A 15907-nucleotide genomic window follows, 5' to 3' on the forward strand; every position below is an offset into this window, starting at 1 on the left:
GTAAACTGATATCTATAATACCTGTGAGTCATTTCCAGCCTTAAAATCTTTAAACACAAAGATGAAAGCAATGCCACAGTGCTGCAGTATCACATTTAAAACAACTTTCTCCCTCCCTCCCTCCCTTCCTCCTTCCTCCCTTCCTCCCTTCCTTCCTCCCTCCCTCCCTCCCTCCCTTCCTTCCTCCTTCCTTCCTTCCTTCCTTCCTTCCTTCCTTCCTTCCTTCCTTCCTTCCTTCCTTCCTTCCTTCCTTCCTTCCTCCCTCCCTCCCTCCCTCCCTCCCTCCCTCCCTCCCTCCCTCCCTCCCTCCCTCCCTCCCTCCCTCCCTCCCTCCCTCCCTCCCTCCCTCCCTCCCTTCCTTCCTTCCTTCCTTCCTTCCTTCCTTCCTTCCTACTCTCCCTCCCTCTCTCCCTTCCTCCCTTCCTATCTTTGTTCCTTCCCTCCCTCCCTCCGTTCCTTCCTCCCTTCCTTCCTTTGCTGGGATCAAGCCTTAGTCTGCCATATGCAAGGCAGGAGACCTACCTGCTGCACTATTTCTCTGTCTTAATTATTTCATATTGTACTTTTAAAAGGCCTGACTGCCACTGTAGACACACTAGATATGCTTTTATCAGAGTTATCAGGCTAAGATTAGGGTTCTCCCTCTTCTTCCCCCCTTTAGCTGGGGTATGGTTTTGAGGGGCACTGGTGAAGAGAGCAGAGTTTTCCACATAAATACTTTCAGTTGCTTCGAGATGGTCCTCCTTAGGAAAGCCCCAGAATTCCAACAGCTACATCAGCTGAAACATTTGGGAGTGTTGCCAACACACACACAGACACATACCATGCTGAAAAGATCAGAGGAAAGCACCGCTGGGAATTGAAATTCTGAATCCAAAGTGAATTTGTGTAGAACTGCTTAGAGATACTTTAATTTTTTGTTTCAGGTTTTTTACTTTAAAGACGCGACTAAAGACTGATTCTTAGAGAGGTTTGTAATATGATTAGGACGGTATCAGAAATATTTTAATGCCAATTGTCTTCAGAGAACTAAGACTAATGTGTTTCTGAAAAATGATTGTTAGGAATATATGATTCAATAATTATTTCAAAAAGTCTCTGTAAGGAGGAAATTGTGATTACCAAAGTCTCTAGACAGCTTAGTAATATTATAAGTATGTTGAGGAAAAAGCCAAATATAAAGTGAGCAGTTAAAGAAAAATGGAATATATAGCACGATGCAAAATGACATGGACATTTGGAAAAAGCTCAAAATTAAATATGCCACTGCAATACAACTACCTTATGACTTACAGATTGCACCACAGAACATTAGTACCAGAGATGTGAAAATTTAAATTCACACAAAATCTTATCCAAACTAAAACAATTCTGACCATTTAGCATACTCATTGCTATGCTTATTATGGCATGGAATATTAGTCAGAGATTAAAAAGAAATTTATGGGCAGACAAAATGATCTGGAAGAAAGTCCAGAGAATTGAGCTTTACAAAAGAGCCACTTTCAAAAGACTGTGTCAAATTTTAAATAAATGTATTAAGTCACTGTCATCCTGTTGCTCGTCGATTTGTTCCAGCGGGCACCAGTAACGTCCCTCATTGTGAGACTTCTTGTTACTGTTTTTGGCATATCCAATACGCACGGGTAGCCTGCCAGGCTCTGCTGCGTGGGCTCGATACTCTCTGTAGCTTGCTGGGCTCTCCGAGAGGGCGGAGGAATCGAACTCGGGTTGGCCGCTTGAAGGGCTAAGGCCCAACCACTGTGCTATCGCTTCAGCCCAAATTTATCAAGTAATCATAATATATATTTAGAGTGCCTTAAGTGATATAATTTAAGAGGTGGAAGGCAGATCAGTAGCTGTCAGGAATTAAGGAGTGGCAGTGAGAGTAGTGGGAATGTGGGTAACAGGACAGTGTGAGGGATCATTAGATGAAGGTGTTCTGGGTCCTAATTCTGTCCATATCAATGCCAATGTCGCGATTGCAATATTGTTCTATGTGTTTTTGCAAGAAGTTGCCACTAAATAAACCGAGTAAAGGCTAATTGGGATAGCTATTATTTCTTTGTTTTGTTTGTTTTGAGGCCACACCTGGTGGAGCTTTGGGGCCACACTCCTAGTTCTGTGTTCAGGGTTCACCCCTGGCACTGTCCAGGGAACCAAGTGGTGTTGGAGCCAAATACTGGTCTCCTGCATGCAAAGCATGCGCTCAGCCTTGCTGAGCTATCGCTCTAGCCCTCTATTAGTTCAGTGCCTGTGACTCTGTCTCTAAAGAGAAAAACTTTCAAAACAGAGGAGGGGCTGGAGAGATAGTTCACATGCTTTGCCAGCAGGGGGTCTGGGTTTGATCCCGAGCACTGCATGGCCACCCCAAGCACTCCTGGAAACAATCTCTGAGCACAGAGTTGGGAGTAATCCCTGAGCACGTCTAGGTGTGGCTCAAAAGCCATAAAAAAGGGAAAAAACCTTAACTCTCAAACAAACAAAACCCCCAAGAAAAGAAACAAAGGGGCTTGTGGCTGCTGCACGAGCATGATGCTGGAGGCCAACTGAACTTGGACACGAGCAGCTCGCAGAGAGGCCTCTGGACTGTGAACTGAGCCGCTGCCTCATGCGGCGCCAGCGGGGAAGGGCTTCTCTCTCCAGGCTTTTCCATCTTATGAGCACCACAAAAGGGAAGTTAAAGCTTGCAGGGATGCAATTTCTGGCAGAATTTTCCCTGGACTTTCCCAAAACCTAATAAATATCTCTTAATTGTCAGCAATGTGAAATGGTTCCTTTTTAGCAGGTCTGACTGTGGGGGGAACTCCAAACAATAACAGTGAGTATTTTGTTGAAATATTGAAGGTAATCAAAGTAGCAGCCATTTCTCTAGACTGTGAACTAAGCCATAGCCCCATGCCAGCCGAGGAGAGGAAATATCCCTCTTTCCCGGTTGTTTCCCATTTTCGGGGAGAAACACGGCATGGTGTCCACCATATTATGAGGTCTATCAAGCAGGTATGAACTGGGCGGTGCGGGAAGGGGGAAGAGAAAAAAAAGATAAAAAGAAAAAAAAAAGAGGGGCCGGAGCGATAGCACAGCGGGTAGGGCGTTCGCCTTGCACGCGGCCAACCTGGGTTCGATCCCCGGCATCCCATATGGTCCCCCAAGCACCGCCAGGAGTAATTCCTGAGTGCAAAGCCAGGAGTAACCCCTGAGCATCGCTGGGTGTGACCCAAAAAGCAAAAAAAAAAAAAAACTTAAAAAAAAGAGTTATGTACTTGGAGCAGTGGGATTCATATCTCTTCATTCTCAGCAATGGAAAACTAATTATCAAATGCTTCCTTGGCAGTAGGGCTGTCTTTTTTTGGGGGGAAACTCCAACAACAATAGTGATTTTTGTGTTGAAATATGCAATGTAATCAAGGTAAAGAGAAAATGAAGTGAAATTCATCAGTTATGCAGGTGGGGGTGGGGGGGCGGGGGTAGGAGGTATACTGGGGTTTTTGGTGGTGGAATATGGGCACTGGTCAAGGGATGGGTGTGTGAGTATTGTATAACTGAGACATAAGCCTGAGAACTTTGTAACTTTCCACATGGTGATTCAATAAAATAAAACACACACAAAATAAAATAAAATAAAAAAGAAAAGAAACAAAGGAAGTTAAAAAAAGTTTAAAAAGTTAAAAAAAGAGTTAAAATAAAAAATGGGTCTCCATCTTTCCTCTAATAATTATAATAACAAATGGTCAGAAGGTAAGAATTCAAGACTGAGAAGTAAATTTGAGTGCATTCACACACAAGGCAAGCATGCGAGGTCTCCTCTCCGCGGAGGGGGAGGGGGGTGGCAATGTGGCTACCTGGTCACGGTGGTGCAAATTTCATCTTCTTCATTCTGTACCAGGACCTTGAAGAGCTGATTCAAGATGATAGGGAGGAAGCTCATGATTGCTTGAATCTTTTCAACGTTCAATAGATTCTGCAGGGCAAAGAGGCACTGATTAAATCCGAAGCCCTTTCTGAGGGTGTTTTTCAGCGCGTGGGTCTGAATATCCCTGCTCACCTATCAGCACGGTATTCAGCTGAAGAGGGAAGGTTGCAATGGCAGGACACTTACCTGACTAAAAAAAATCAAAGGATTCTGATTTTCAATCATGTTTCCTTTGAAAAATCTAATCTTTGCATATTTTCCGTGCGGGGGGTGGGGATTCTGGGCAGTCCTTAGGAGTCACCAGCTACATCTGATGGTGCGTGAGGTGTGTGATACTGGGAACTAAGCCCACGGTCTCACAGATGCAAGCCCTGGACTCTGTCACTAGCCTCATTCCTGCTCTCCTGAGCTTTGCTTAGTCGTTGTTAAGCAAAGGACAGAAACCGTTTAGGAATCGTTAAATAAAACCCTTTGCTCTTGAAAGCCACAGGGCACCGGGAAGCCCTCCAATAACAGTGACTTCTTAGTTTGGTCCCCAAGGGACTCGTCCTGTTCTGGAGTCCATGGAGACTCTTGGCATGCCAAGTTACCTTACAGGAGCGGATGAATTTCGAGGTAGGTGACTGAGACATGTCTTTCTCTCTCTTTTGGCACTGCCGGAAAAATTCGTTCACGTGTGGATCCTGAAACAGCAAAAACAGTATTTATTTCTGGTGACACACAGGCTGGGGGACAGTGATGACGATGGAGAGGAGCAAACACAGGACGGAGGCCTTTGTGTTCATGTGCTATCCCCGGGAGACCGGGTGATGGGGACTGAAGGAGGGACGGCTCTACTCCCTCAACTACAAAGCCACTTTCTGTCCTCATTGGTACCTGTGGACACACTTTCTTCGTGGGCCACAGGGTAAAGATGGAAGGATTACTTCCTTTGGTTCTATTTCTCATCACCATCACCATCATCATCATCATCATTACTATTTGTCTCAGGGTCACACTTGGCTGTGCTCCTGGCTTGCTCCTGGCTCTGTACTCAGGGATCACTCATGGTGGACTCAGATGACCACATGTAGTGTTGGCGATGGAACTCAGGTCAATCACATGCAAAACAAGTATCTTACCTGTTGTCTTATCTATCTAGCTCTATTTCTTTTATATTTTTCACTATTTATTATTATTTTTTTTTGCAGTACTGGGAATCAAACATGGGATCTTCCCACACATCCTAGCCCTCATAGTTTTTTTTTTAAATCTTTCTGCTCTTGTTTCTTCCAAGATTTTTCTGCCCCATGCCTAATATTAGAACACAGACTCTCTAATGCATACAGAGACATTTTTAGGCATAAAAGTTCCCCCTCCCCCAAATTAGGAAGGCCACACAGCATCATGGCACTAAAGAGACACTTATCCCTTGATGGTGTCTCTTGCATCTACACACTGATATCCCACTTTTGCAGACCTCTGATTGTACTTGGAGAAAATATCCTGAAGAGGGAAATTATGGGAAAACAATGCAGGTTGGGTGGTCTGAACCCCCTACAAGTCCAGGAGAGAGGCCTCCAAAGAAACTAAAACGCCTGACACTTCTGTCTTCAATTAAGGCCTCTGAAATAGTGAGAGCAGAGTTTGCTGCTGAAGCCCCCTAGTTCCTGTGATAACGCATCCTCAGAAAGATTCTAACTTCTGAGCTAAGTGTCAGGCTTAGGATGTCAGGAAGTAAGATGAGGAATTTTCTGGATGATATGCCCCCTGGTCCCGTGGATAAGGCTTCTCTGACATCTCAATTCTAGAAGAGGCATCTGTGGTTTGGGTTCTCAGTTCTGTGTGTGTATGTGTGTGTGTGTGTGTGTGTGTGTGTGTGTGTGTGTGTGTGTAGGCATTTCAGCTTCCTAGTTGTATGTAGTTTTATTTCTACTAAGAGGCACTTGTTTTTCCTTTTAAACATCACTTCATTTATTCATGAATTTGACAATTATTTATGGCAAGCTCACTGTGCCAGGCTTTTGGCCTGCTCTGATGACAGAGCTAAGGACAAGGGAAACCTTTCCTCTGTGGTCCTTCCATTATGCATGAGAGACAGGCTCCCTACCAGGATTTCCACTCAGACTTCTGTGAGCAAAATCAGGCAAGAATTGTGCAGAAAAACAGGTTTCCATTGTGAGGTCAGGGAACAAGGAGGGCTCGTTCTTTGAGGAAGAAGACTGTGAGTGGGATCTGAGGGATGGGAGGGGTGGGAGACTAATGCAGCCAGGGGAGTCGGAGAGGCTGCTGGGAAGGAATGCTGGGGTCCCGGGGTCACGGCTCTTGGGGGCCAGCCAGGAGGACACAGACAGGAGAGAGTGCTGATATGAGTAAACTGAGATCTGTAGGCGGTTGGAGGAAAGATGACAGTGCTTCCCCACAGGGGCCTCAGAGAGTAGGTGGTGGAGGGAGAAGCAGGAGAGGTGGGTGGAGGTATCTGAGAGATACCTGAGAGAGAAACATCTGAGAGCATCGAGAGAAAAAGAAACACAGGAGGTTATCCACTGGGTAGGTGTAGAATAGCATTGGTTTGTCCTTCCTGCCTTGTCACAGGGAGCTTAGGTCTATTGGGTTACTCTCATCACAGTGCTTCCATTCCTCTGTGTTTATTTGTTACCTCTTTGTGCTCTGCTTTCCCAACCAGTCAATCACCTTTATCTCCTAATCAGACTCTGTTAACTTGTAAATATTGCTTTTCTCTTCTCTTTAAGTCCTTTGCATTGTTAATTCAGAGCTATGTCCTTTTTGTATAGACACAGGAAGACAGTTAATGTTATGCCTGGGAGTTGGTTGACTCCAAATAGCATTCACTCCTGGACATTTGTTCTCTCAACTTAAGCCTCAGTTGCCCTTACTCCCTATTATCCCAAAAGCAGGGTCCCGACGAGGGACTGGATGGACCCAGGGCAAGCTGGTATCTAGATGGGCCAGGACAAAGCACCATAACTATAAGTTAAGAGTATGATCATGGACACATTCTGTCATGATCTAAAAAGCAACAATTGGATTAGGACTCCACTAGGGTTAGGAAAGATTAATCTGGCCTGAGCACTGTATTCTGAGATCTACAGCAAGATGTTCCCAGGAGAGCCACCCTACAAGCTTAATGCATCTCTTAGTGTATCCATACAAAATAACTAATATTAAGAAGTAGAATTAGGATGTTAATTAAGTTATTGGACTAAGGAGAGGAGAAACACCCTTAAGTGGTATTTTGCCCTTGAGCAGAAGAGGGGTTTCAAAAGAAGTAATATTTATATGAGTCTAAACATATCTCCCACGGGGCCCCAGTCCCTCCACTTGGTACTTGACTCACTTGAGACAACTTCAGAAGAGGAAAGAGACCCTGAGGATTGGTTTAAGAAAATCTACAATGAAAACAGTTTCTGTCACCCATCGACTCCTAAAATGTCCAAGATTGTTTTTTTCTCTCTCTGGATCCTTAATTCTTTTTCCAAAACACTGTAGTGAATAAGACCCAACTAATCTACTTCCCTGTAGATCTTTACTTACTATGCTTAAATAAAATTTTCAAAAACCAATCTAGGGTTACTTATTGGTTTTACTTTTAAACTTGGTAATACCTGACTTTTACTTATTTTAAGTTATTGTAATTTCTATAAAATGGTAATTATATTACTTATTTATTAACACATAATGAAGAAACTTGGTGAGATGATTGTTTACTTATCTTGAGTGCAATGGTTTCATGAGTATATGTCAAACTGTACATCTTAAATATGCATAATTATAAGGCAATTAAAAGGAAAAAAGAAGAAGGGTTTCATATGTCGGTTGTGCTACTGGACTGGGTGTGGTTGCTACGAGACTAGAGAGAGACCAAGACAGCGAATCAGAGCGCAGAGAGATGAGCAGGAGAGACAGGAGGAGATGGGAAAGAGGGGCCATGTGAGACTAGAATGGGGGGCTCAGAGAGACTGGAACAGGCACGTGGGGAGAACGGAGTAATCGGCAACTGATCAACAACCAGCCTGGCCTGTATTTTCCTTCTTCGTCTGCCCATGGCATCAGCTGACCCGGGTGGGGAAGTGACTGGAGACCACAAAACACAGGTGGCGAGAGAGACAGCTGTGGGGGTTCCCAGTCATCCGGAGATTACACAGGTAGGGAGCTTGCTTTGTATGCAGCTGGCCCAGGTCTGATCCCCCACATTCCGTATAGGTCCCTGAGCCCTGCCAGGTGTGATCCCTGAGTGCTCAGTCAGGTGTCAGCCCTGAGCACTTCCGGGTATGCCCCCACCCCAATAAAAAGCCAAAAAAAACAAAAACAAAAACAAGGACCAGAACAACAATTAAAAAAACCATTCTGGGGTCTAAAATAGAAGCAGAACTTGGTGGAGGGTGATTGTTGGGAAAACTTGCCAGAACCAATGGGATCAGAGCAACAATGGGTTTAGAGATAGACTAGTCCTAGCCAGGACTAGGGAAGAGAGTTCCATTTGTCTTGGGGAAACAGATGTTAGAGAGAAATTATGACTCCCCGAGTACAGTGGCTGGTCCTTTCTGCTTTTCTTAGCAGCAACCAAGCGTGGGCTAGAGAGACAAGATTCTGGAGCAAAGCCGAATAAAGGAGCACGTGGAGCCTGCAGATGTGAGACCTTGCTCTGTGGTTCCCGGGAGGTGCCACAAAAGTGCTCCTGTGGCATTTGATGCCAGGGAAGGGGTGCGAGTGAGCGTACAGTGATAATGACACTGCCATAACCTTTTGCTGACCACTAAATATTTCCATATGCAATCACTCAATTTGAACCTCCTTGAGCTCCTGGTGGAGAGATTTTATTGTAACCATTTTCCAAACACAGAAATGAAGATTCAGGGGTATGGAGCTTGTTGGGGGTTGCTGTGGCTCTCAAATGCGGTTCTGCTGACTTAGTGGCCTTTTCCAGGACACTTGGGCAAGGCACTGGGATTTGACTCAAGGCAGTCTTTACTTTTAATACTTGGATGTCACCGGAGGCAAGACCTGCTCCAAAAAACATCCTGATAGGTCCATTTCTAAGATCTTGGTCTTCAGTTTCATGGTGCTTAAGCTTCATTTTTGAATGGGGCTACATCCAGAGGTGCTGAGGGAGGCACCAGGACCACACCTTAAGGTGTTGTGTTCGGGGTGGTGCATTCAGTGATGCTGAGGTTTGGACCCAGTGCCTTGCACATGACAGAAATGTGCTCTACCACTTGACTGTCTCCACACCCTTGGGTTTTTATTCTCTTCCCCCATCTTTCTTTTTCTTATTTTGTGCTACACGAGTAGTGTTTGGAGGCTCTCTCAGCTCTGTGTATGGGTCACTCCTGGTGGTGTTCAGGGTACCATGTGGTGCTAGGGATAAAACCCTGACCTCTAGCATTCAAAGTGTGCACTTGACCCTTTGACCTATCTCTTTGGCCCCTTTTTCTTTTCCTTTTTTTCTTTTTCATAAAGAGCATCCTATCTCCTCTCCTGGAAGAGGCATACATGGTGCAGCAGCAAACATTCTTTTCAATCACCTGCTCTCCCAACACTTTGAGAAATAGATTTTGTAAACATTGAGGACTGGTGTGTTCCATGGATTAGAGAAAAGATGCTAATACTTCTAGGAACTGTGCTTACCTGAGTATTTACTGTTGATACAACAAATGTTGTTACTTTGAAGAGCGGTTTGCCATTGTCAACCCATTTAATGTCACTACCACCATGCTATCAAAAAAAAAAGTTTGTTATGGTCACTTTAGCAATTTGAGAGAAAGAAATAAGTAACTATCTCATGTCCTTCTAATCTAGTCATCTATTATTACAGAGACAGGAGAACAAAACAAACAAGCACATTCAGCGATATCTAGGTGTCTTGTTAAATAAATCAGTTCTATGATCGCAAACTAAACAAGACATCAGAAAGTAAATATCTTGTAAGTATATTGGACACATCACCATTATAGATGCATGCATAGACTAGGCTGATGGTTATCTAAATATCCCCAAGTAAATAACCCCTGTCATTTATATTACCTATTTTCCCATCTTAAATTATAAATCATAAAATACCTTCCCACTTGCAGAATCTTGGAAGCTTAAATAGTTTGCAGGCAGGCTGGTCGCTACTGGGATATTATACTCTTGTGAGGTTATTCGATCGTTTTTCATCAGAGGAAGCCAAGCATACCCAACTGTGCAAAGGAGAAATAAAAAGGAAACTTCTGAGTGCAAGACTCCATGGTGAGGAATAAAAATAAAGTGATTCATTATTTATGAATACAAAACTCCACTAAAAAATCCAATAAGTCAGAGCTTTTAAAGCATTCTCCAAATCAGGTCCAACAGCGGACAGGACATGTGAGACCCTCTCTGGCTGCTTCCTGTCAGTACCTGATGTCTCCAGAGCCTCCTTCTTTTTGGCATTAGCTTTGGCATTGATGTCACAGGTGACATGATAAAATGAGAACAAAATATGGTGTTTCTCGTGGAGTTGTGTGGGGAGCTCAATTTTCACCTGCAACAAAAGAGAGAAGAGTTGGACTGTGATGGACATTCTTTGCTGAGTATCAAGGCAACACTAAACATTTTAGATAGCTTGACTCTTAAAAGTTATTTTACTGAAGGTTAGTGCATGTGCAACAGTGTTAGATGGACTGGTCTAACTCTTCATAAACATTCATTCTATCTATGTTAAGATGTTGGTACTTTTACTGTATAAGGGTGAATGATAACTTGGAATGTCCAGTGATATTTATTTGATATTTATATCTGCTAGAATATGGATCACACAGACACACACAGACAAAAAGTCACAGAAGGAAAGAAAAACACTACAAATCGACCACTGAGGACCATAAACTGAGAGAACTGTGAGCTTTTGAGATAGCACCCAACGAGATTAGCACCCAAAGTATATTCACAGACCAGTTGTATGCATATCCCTTGAAGCTCATTAGAAAAGCTGAATCAGGGACACGTCTACTTCTATGCCACTTTTAGGAAAAAGGGACTCAAGTGAGTATGTTGAGATGGGAAGAATATACTGTATCACCCAGTGGGCCCAAGATTAATCATAAAGATCGGTATGTTTTATTTTTTAATTTTTAAAAATTTAACTACAGTGAGATACACAGTTATGAAGCTGTTCATGATTAGGTTTCAGTCACACAGTGTTCTAACACCCAGCCCTAAACTAGTGTATATTTTCCGCCACCAGTGTCATTGGTTTCCCTCCTGCCACCTCCCCACCACCCCCCTGCCTAGTCTGCCTCTATGGCAGGTGCTTCTCTCTTTTCCTCTCTCTCCCTCTCTCTCCTTCTCTCTCTCCCTCTCTCTTCCTCCTTTCCTTCCTCCCTCTCTCTCTCTCTCTCTCTCTCTCTCTCTCTCTCTCCTTTTGGACATCATGTTTTGCAAAACAGGTACTGAGAGGTTATCAATCATAATGATCGTTAGCAGAGGAAGATGGAAGAGCCTGAACTGTGAGGAGGGGAGCAGAGGTCAGCATGACACCACTGCTAGATGCAGGTCACAAACAAAGCAACGTGGGTGGAAAGGACACAGTGAGGATTTTCTCTAGCACTGCTGGAAGGAACACAGCCTTGCTCACTGCTTGACTGTAGCCCCGGGAAAGCCATTGCCAAGTTCTGACCTCCAGAACGGGGTAGCTAATGAACATGTATTGTGGAAGCCACTAGACTGGGACCATTTGTCACAGCAGCAGCAGGAAACTAATGGGGAGGAGAGGCTATTTTTAATTCCAGCTATACTAGCAGGTGCATTCGCCGAGACCTTTGCTTCATGGTGAGAAGCTAAGTTTAATTACTGCTGTTTGTTGGCCTGAAGCTGTTTATAATCCAAGATAACATAAGCACAGCAATCTGCAATTAAGCCAATGCTTAATTTTCCTTTCATTTCTTTGGAGCTGGGGGTGAGGTTGGTTTCCTAAGTGGTGGTCAGAAGCCTGGGGGCTCCTCTTGGAAGTTCTTGGCCAACCAAGCCAGTGGTGTCAGGCAAGAGCTCATGGATCGGTTGATGCTGGGGTCAGCCACATGGAAGGCAGACATTTAATCACTGAGCCTCATCCCTCACCCCAGGCAAGCACCTTGACCCTCACTACTGTTTCTGCAGCTGCTGAGTCAGTGCTTGTGATGTGGGTTATATAGCACAGTGGTGACATAGCTTCTGCCCGCACACAGCCAGCTTGAATTCTGACCAACGCTGATTAGTTACGGACCCGTGGCAAAACCACTTAACATAGGAAGGTGGGATGATTCACTTCTGGTGTCAATTTGACTAAGCTGCAGAAGGCCCAGCCGGCTGGTGGGACATTTTCTTTGTGTGTGTCTGTGAGGGCGTTTCTTTTTTTTTCTTTTATAATTTTTTTTTTTAAATTTTATAGAGCAGTTCACAATATTTGGTTACATTTAATATCCAAACACCAATCTCACCACCATTACACCTTCCTGCCACCATATTTCAGGTGTTTCCATACCGAACCCCAATCCCTGCCCCAAAGCACAACAGAAATAATAGAGTATTTCCCTCTAAGATGGTTTGTGTGAGGGTGTTTCTGAAGGAGATTTCTATTGAATGGATGGACTGAGTAGGACTGACGTGATCCATCCCCAGTGTAAGTGGACATCTATCCACTCAGGACCAGTAAGGAACAAGAGAACAGTTGGATTCTCTCTCTGCCTCACGGATTCAGCCAGAGCATTCATGTTCTTCCCTGTCAACTCCCTGTCTTAGCCTTTCACCTCCAGATTGGAATTCGCAGCATCACTTCCAGTGCTCAGGCTTTTTTTCCATAATATCACTGGCTTTCCTGGGTCTCTAACTTTCAAGGCCAGACACTGGGACTTCACCTCTGGACGGATGGGTACTAATACAGCCTATTGAATAAATCTATCTTAAGCTAGGTACAGAGCTACAAAGATATTATTGGAAACACCCCAACAGCCCCTTACTCTCTCTCCTCATCTACCAGTTGCATTAATCTAGAGTATCCTAAATAATTCAGAAGGTAAGAATCAAACCTATTTCTCAGAGACACTGGAGGTGTTAAGTAAGATGATATGGTGAGTGTAGTAATATGGTCCCTTGAAAAGAACATCTTGAAAGAGACCTCAGATTAGAGCATATGCTTTGTCTGTGGCTAACCTTGGTTCAGTTCCTGGTATCACATGGTCCCTAAATTCACTGGGTGCAGTTTAGAAGCTCCTTAAGTAAAAAATCCTGGGCACTGCAGGACCCTCATAGTATAGAGCATCCAGGGGCACATGCGTTCAACTGCAGGCTAGGTTGGTCAAGAATTTGCATGGAGAGACCCCCTATTTCCTAAGCATTTGTGAAGACCCCTCCCATACAAATATAAGAATAAATAAAATATAAATCCAAAAATAAAAGAACGCTTTGAGGGCTGGGCAGGGCTGGTCTTGCTCCAGTCACGTTCAGAGATGAGGGAAATGCAAACTCGTTCAACTTCATGCAGGTGAAATTAAAGGTTAAAATCCCGGCCCATGCTCATAGCCTCCGTACCTTACATCCTGACATAAATACCATTATTGATCGGTACAACTGTCTGACACATCAGTTGTTACACCGACCAGTGAAAAATAAGGAAGAAATGTGACCCACCAGAGGAAGGACATAGTAAAGGGATCACGTTTTAAAAGATGAAGTAGACGAATTGGCTTCGCACTTCTGGAGCACTCTCAAATTTCTAAATAAATCTAAGTCTATTTCTAGGTTACATGAGCAGTGGCCAAGCCCTGTGCTTTGTCTGACATGTGGTCCAGAGACAGTGTTTATCACTGATATGGTCTGACCCACTCACCCATCTTCTTAGCGGCTCCTCGGGCGGCAGAGCCTGGCCCTTACCTCGTCAGAGAAATCCGGGTTCTGGGAATGGTGTAGGACTGCGGTGTAGGCAGCTGAGGTGAACAGGGGTCCTCCAGGTTTGCCATAAATACACTGGTAAAAAGTTACAAGGTGAACAATTATGAGTGTCTGAAGTTAATCCTGAGCACAGAAAAGGCCACAATATTTCAATTATTCAGCCCGGGATAAACACAGATTTTGTGATAACTGGCCACGCTTTGCTGAAATATTATTAGCCAGAATGATCTTGCCCACATCCCTGAATTCATCATACAATGGGGTGCTGAAGAAACTCCGAGAGGTTTAATTCACTGTGTAGATATTACATCGCTGCTAAAGATCTGATTCTGATCACTACCCAACCTTTGGCTGATGAGAGATGAAATGTGTTCATCCCAGTCTCATGCGGAAGTCTCTTAAAAGGCCCATGGCGTTCACCTCTGGGCTAGAGTCCGAAGCAATCATACAAACCTTGGTAGCCCAGATACAATCGGTACCTGACAAAGTGCTTTTAAGTGATGACCACAGAATTACTGTAGGGATTAATGGGAAATTATTGGGTTTTATTATTTTTTTCACCCTCTTATTTTTGATTCATTGAAATTAGGAAAATCTGGCTACAAGCCTATTAAAAATATTTTTTCTCTTTAGTTCTTAGATTGCTTTGTGGTGTGGAAAGCCCCTAAAAGAAGAGAAGTATAGGCTGGAGAGACAGTATAATGGGTAAGTCGCTTGCCCTGCATTGTCAACCCGGGTTTAATACCAGCCACACCATCTGGTTCTCAAGAACCACCAGGAATGATCCCTGAGCACAGAGCCAGGAGTAAGCCCTGAGCACAAAGCCAGAAGTAAGCCTTGAGCACAGAGCCAGGAGTAAGCCCTGAGCACAGAGCCAGGAGTAAGCCCTGAGCACAAAGCTAGAAGTAAGCCTTGAGCACAGAGCCAGGAGTAAGCCCTGAGCACAGAGCCAGGAGTAAGCCCTGCCTGAGCACAGAGCCAGGAGTAAGCCCTGAGCACACAGCCAGGAGTAAGCCCTGAGCACACAGCCAGGAGTAAGTCCTGAGCATAGAGCCAGGAATAAGCCCTGAGCACAGAGCCAGGAGTAAGCCTTGAGCACAGATCCAGGAGTAATCCCTGAGCACAGAGCCAGGAGTAAGCCCTGAGCACAGAGCCAATAGTAAGCCTTGAGTACAGAGCCAGGAGTAAGTCCTGAGCATAGCCAGGTGGAGTCCCCAAACATACAAAAACTGAAAAGAAAGAAGTGTGGAGAGCCACCATGGGACCATGCTTTGTAGCGCTCTTTGTAATCAACACCTGTGTGCTTCGAAAACAACTCCTAATAAGGAAACAGGATGTCTTGCCACGCCCATAAGCTGTGACTAACCTATCAGATGCGGACACGTGGGCATAAGCAGGCAGCGAGAGGTATATAAGGGGGGAGGTCACCTAGCTAGTGGGTTCTCCCTCATGCGTCCCTTTTTCCGCCTTACTCCACGTCCCCGTTCCTGATTTCTTCTCTAACGCATGAGAAAGTTCCTAAATAAATCGCAGCCAAAAGGATCTCCGAGTTGCGTGTTTCTTCGCTGGACGAAGCGGCGCGCGACAAAGAAGTACACATTAGATATGAACTCTGAAAATATCACGCAGTTGCAGTTTATGGGTTAAAGCAGCACAATCCAACAATCACGCAGTCTGCTGTAGTGATCCTCGGGCCGTGCTCGGGGACCACCGGGGCTACACTTGGCAGTGACTGGTGGGGGATGGTTGGCAGGCAGTATCAGGGATCAAACTGGAGGCTTGGGCATAGAGGGCACATGCTCCACCCCTTTGAGCTAGCTTCCCTGCCCCCCAAATCTCACGATTTTTTTTTTTTTAATGAATCTGTTAAAATAATGTGATCCGGGCCCAGAGGGAGAGCTCAATGGGCTGGAACACATGTTTTACATGCAGGAGGCCAGATTAGACTGCAGTACCACACGGTCCCCTGAGCTCTGCTAAAAGGGACCCTCTAGCACAGAGCTGGAAGTGACCCCCAAATCCACAGCGAACAAATAATAATGTGTCAGTCAGCAAGCGTAGTTGAAATCTGGCCCACCGGCAGCTGGGCACATGCCCCATTCCTAA

General features: G+C 44.7%; 1 protein-coding gene across 9 annotated transcripts in view; it reads right to left on the minus strand.

Annotated features, from left to right (window-relative positions):
- DOCK10 (dedicator of cytokinesis 10) overlaps positions 1-15907 on the minus strand; it is a 314615-nt gene that overhangs the window by 70924 nt on the left and 227784 nt on the right. For all 9 annotated transcript variants that reach the window (XM_055120250.1, XM_055120249.1, XM_004610790.2 and 6 more), the window contains exons 19-24: positions 13784-13876; positions 10295-10418; positions 9974-10095; positions 9542-9628; positions 4504-4596; positions 3843-3961 (exon numbers count right to left, since the gene is read on the minus strand). In XM_055120250.1, the coding sequence (XP_054976225.1) occupies positions 3843-3961; positions 4504-4596; positions 9542-9628; positions 9974-10095; positions 10295-10418; positions 13784-13876 (638 nt within the window). The remainder of the gene's footprint in view (positions 1-3842; positions 3962-4503; positions 4597-9541; positions 9629-9973; positions 10096-10294; positions 10419-13783; positions 13877-15907) is intronic.

The sequence above is a fragment of the Sorex araneus genome, chromosome X, assembly GCF_027595985.1.
Source record: "Sorex araneus isolate mSorAra2 chromosome X, mSorAra2.pri, whole genome shotgun sequence".
Lineage (NCBI taxonomy): Eukaryota > Metazoa > Chordata > Mammalia > Eulipotyphla > Soricidae > Sorex > Sorex araneus.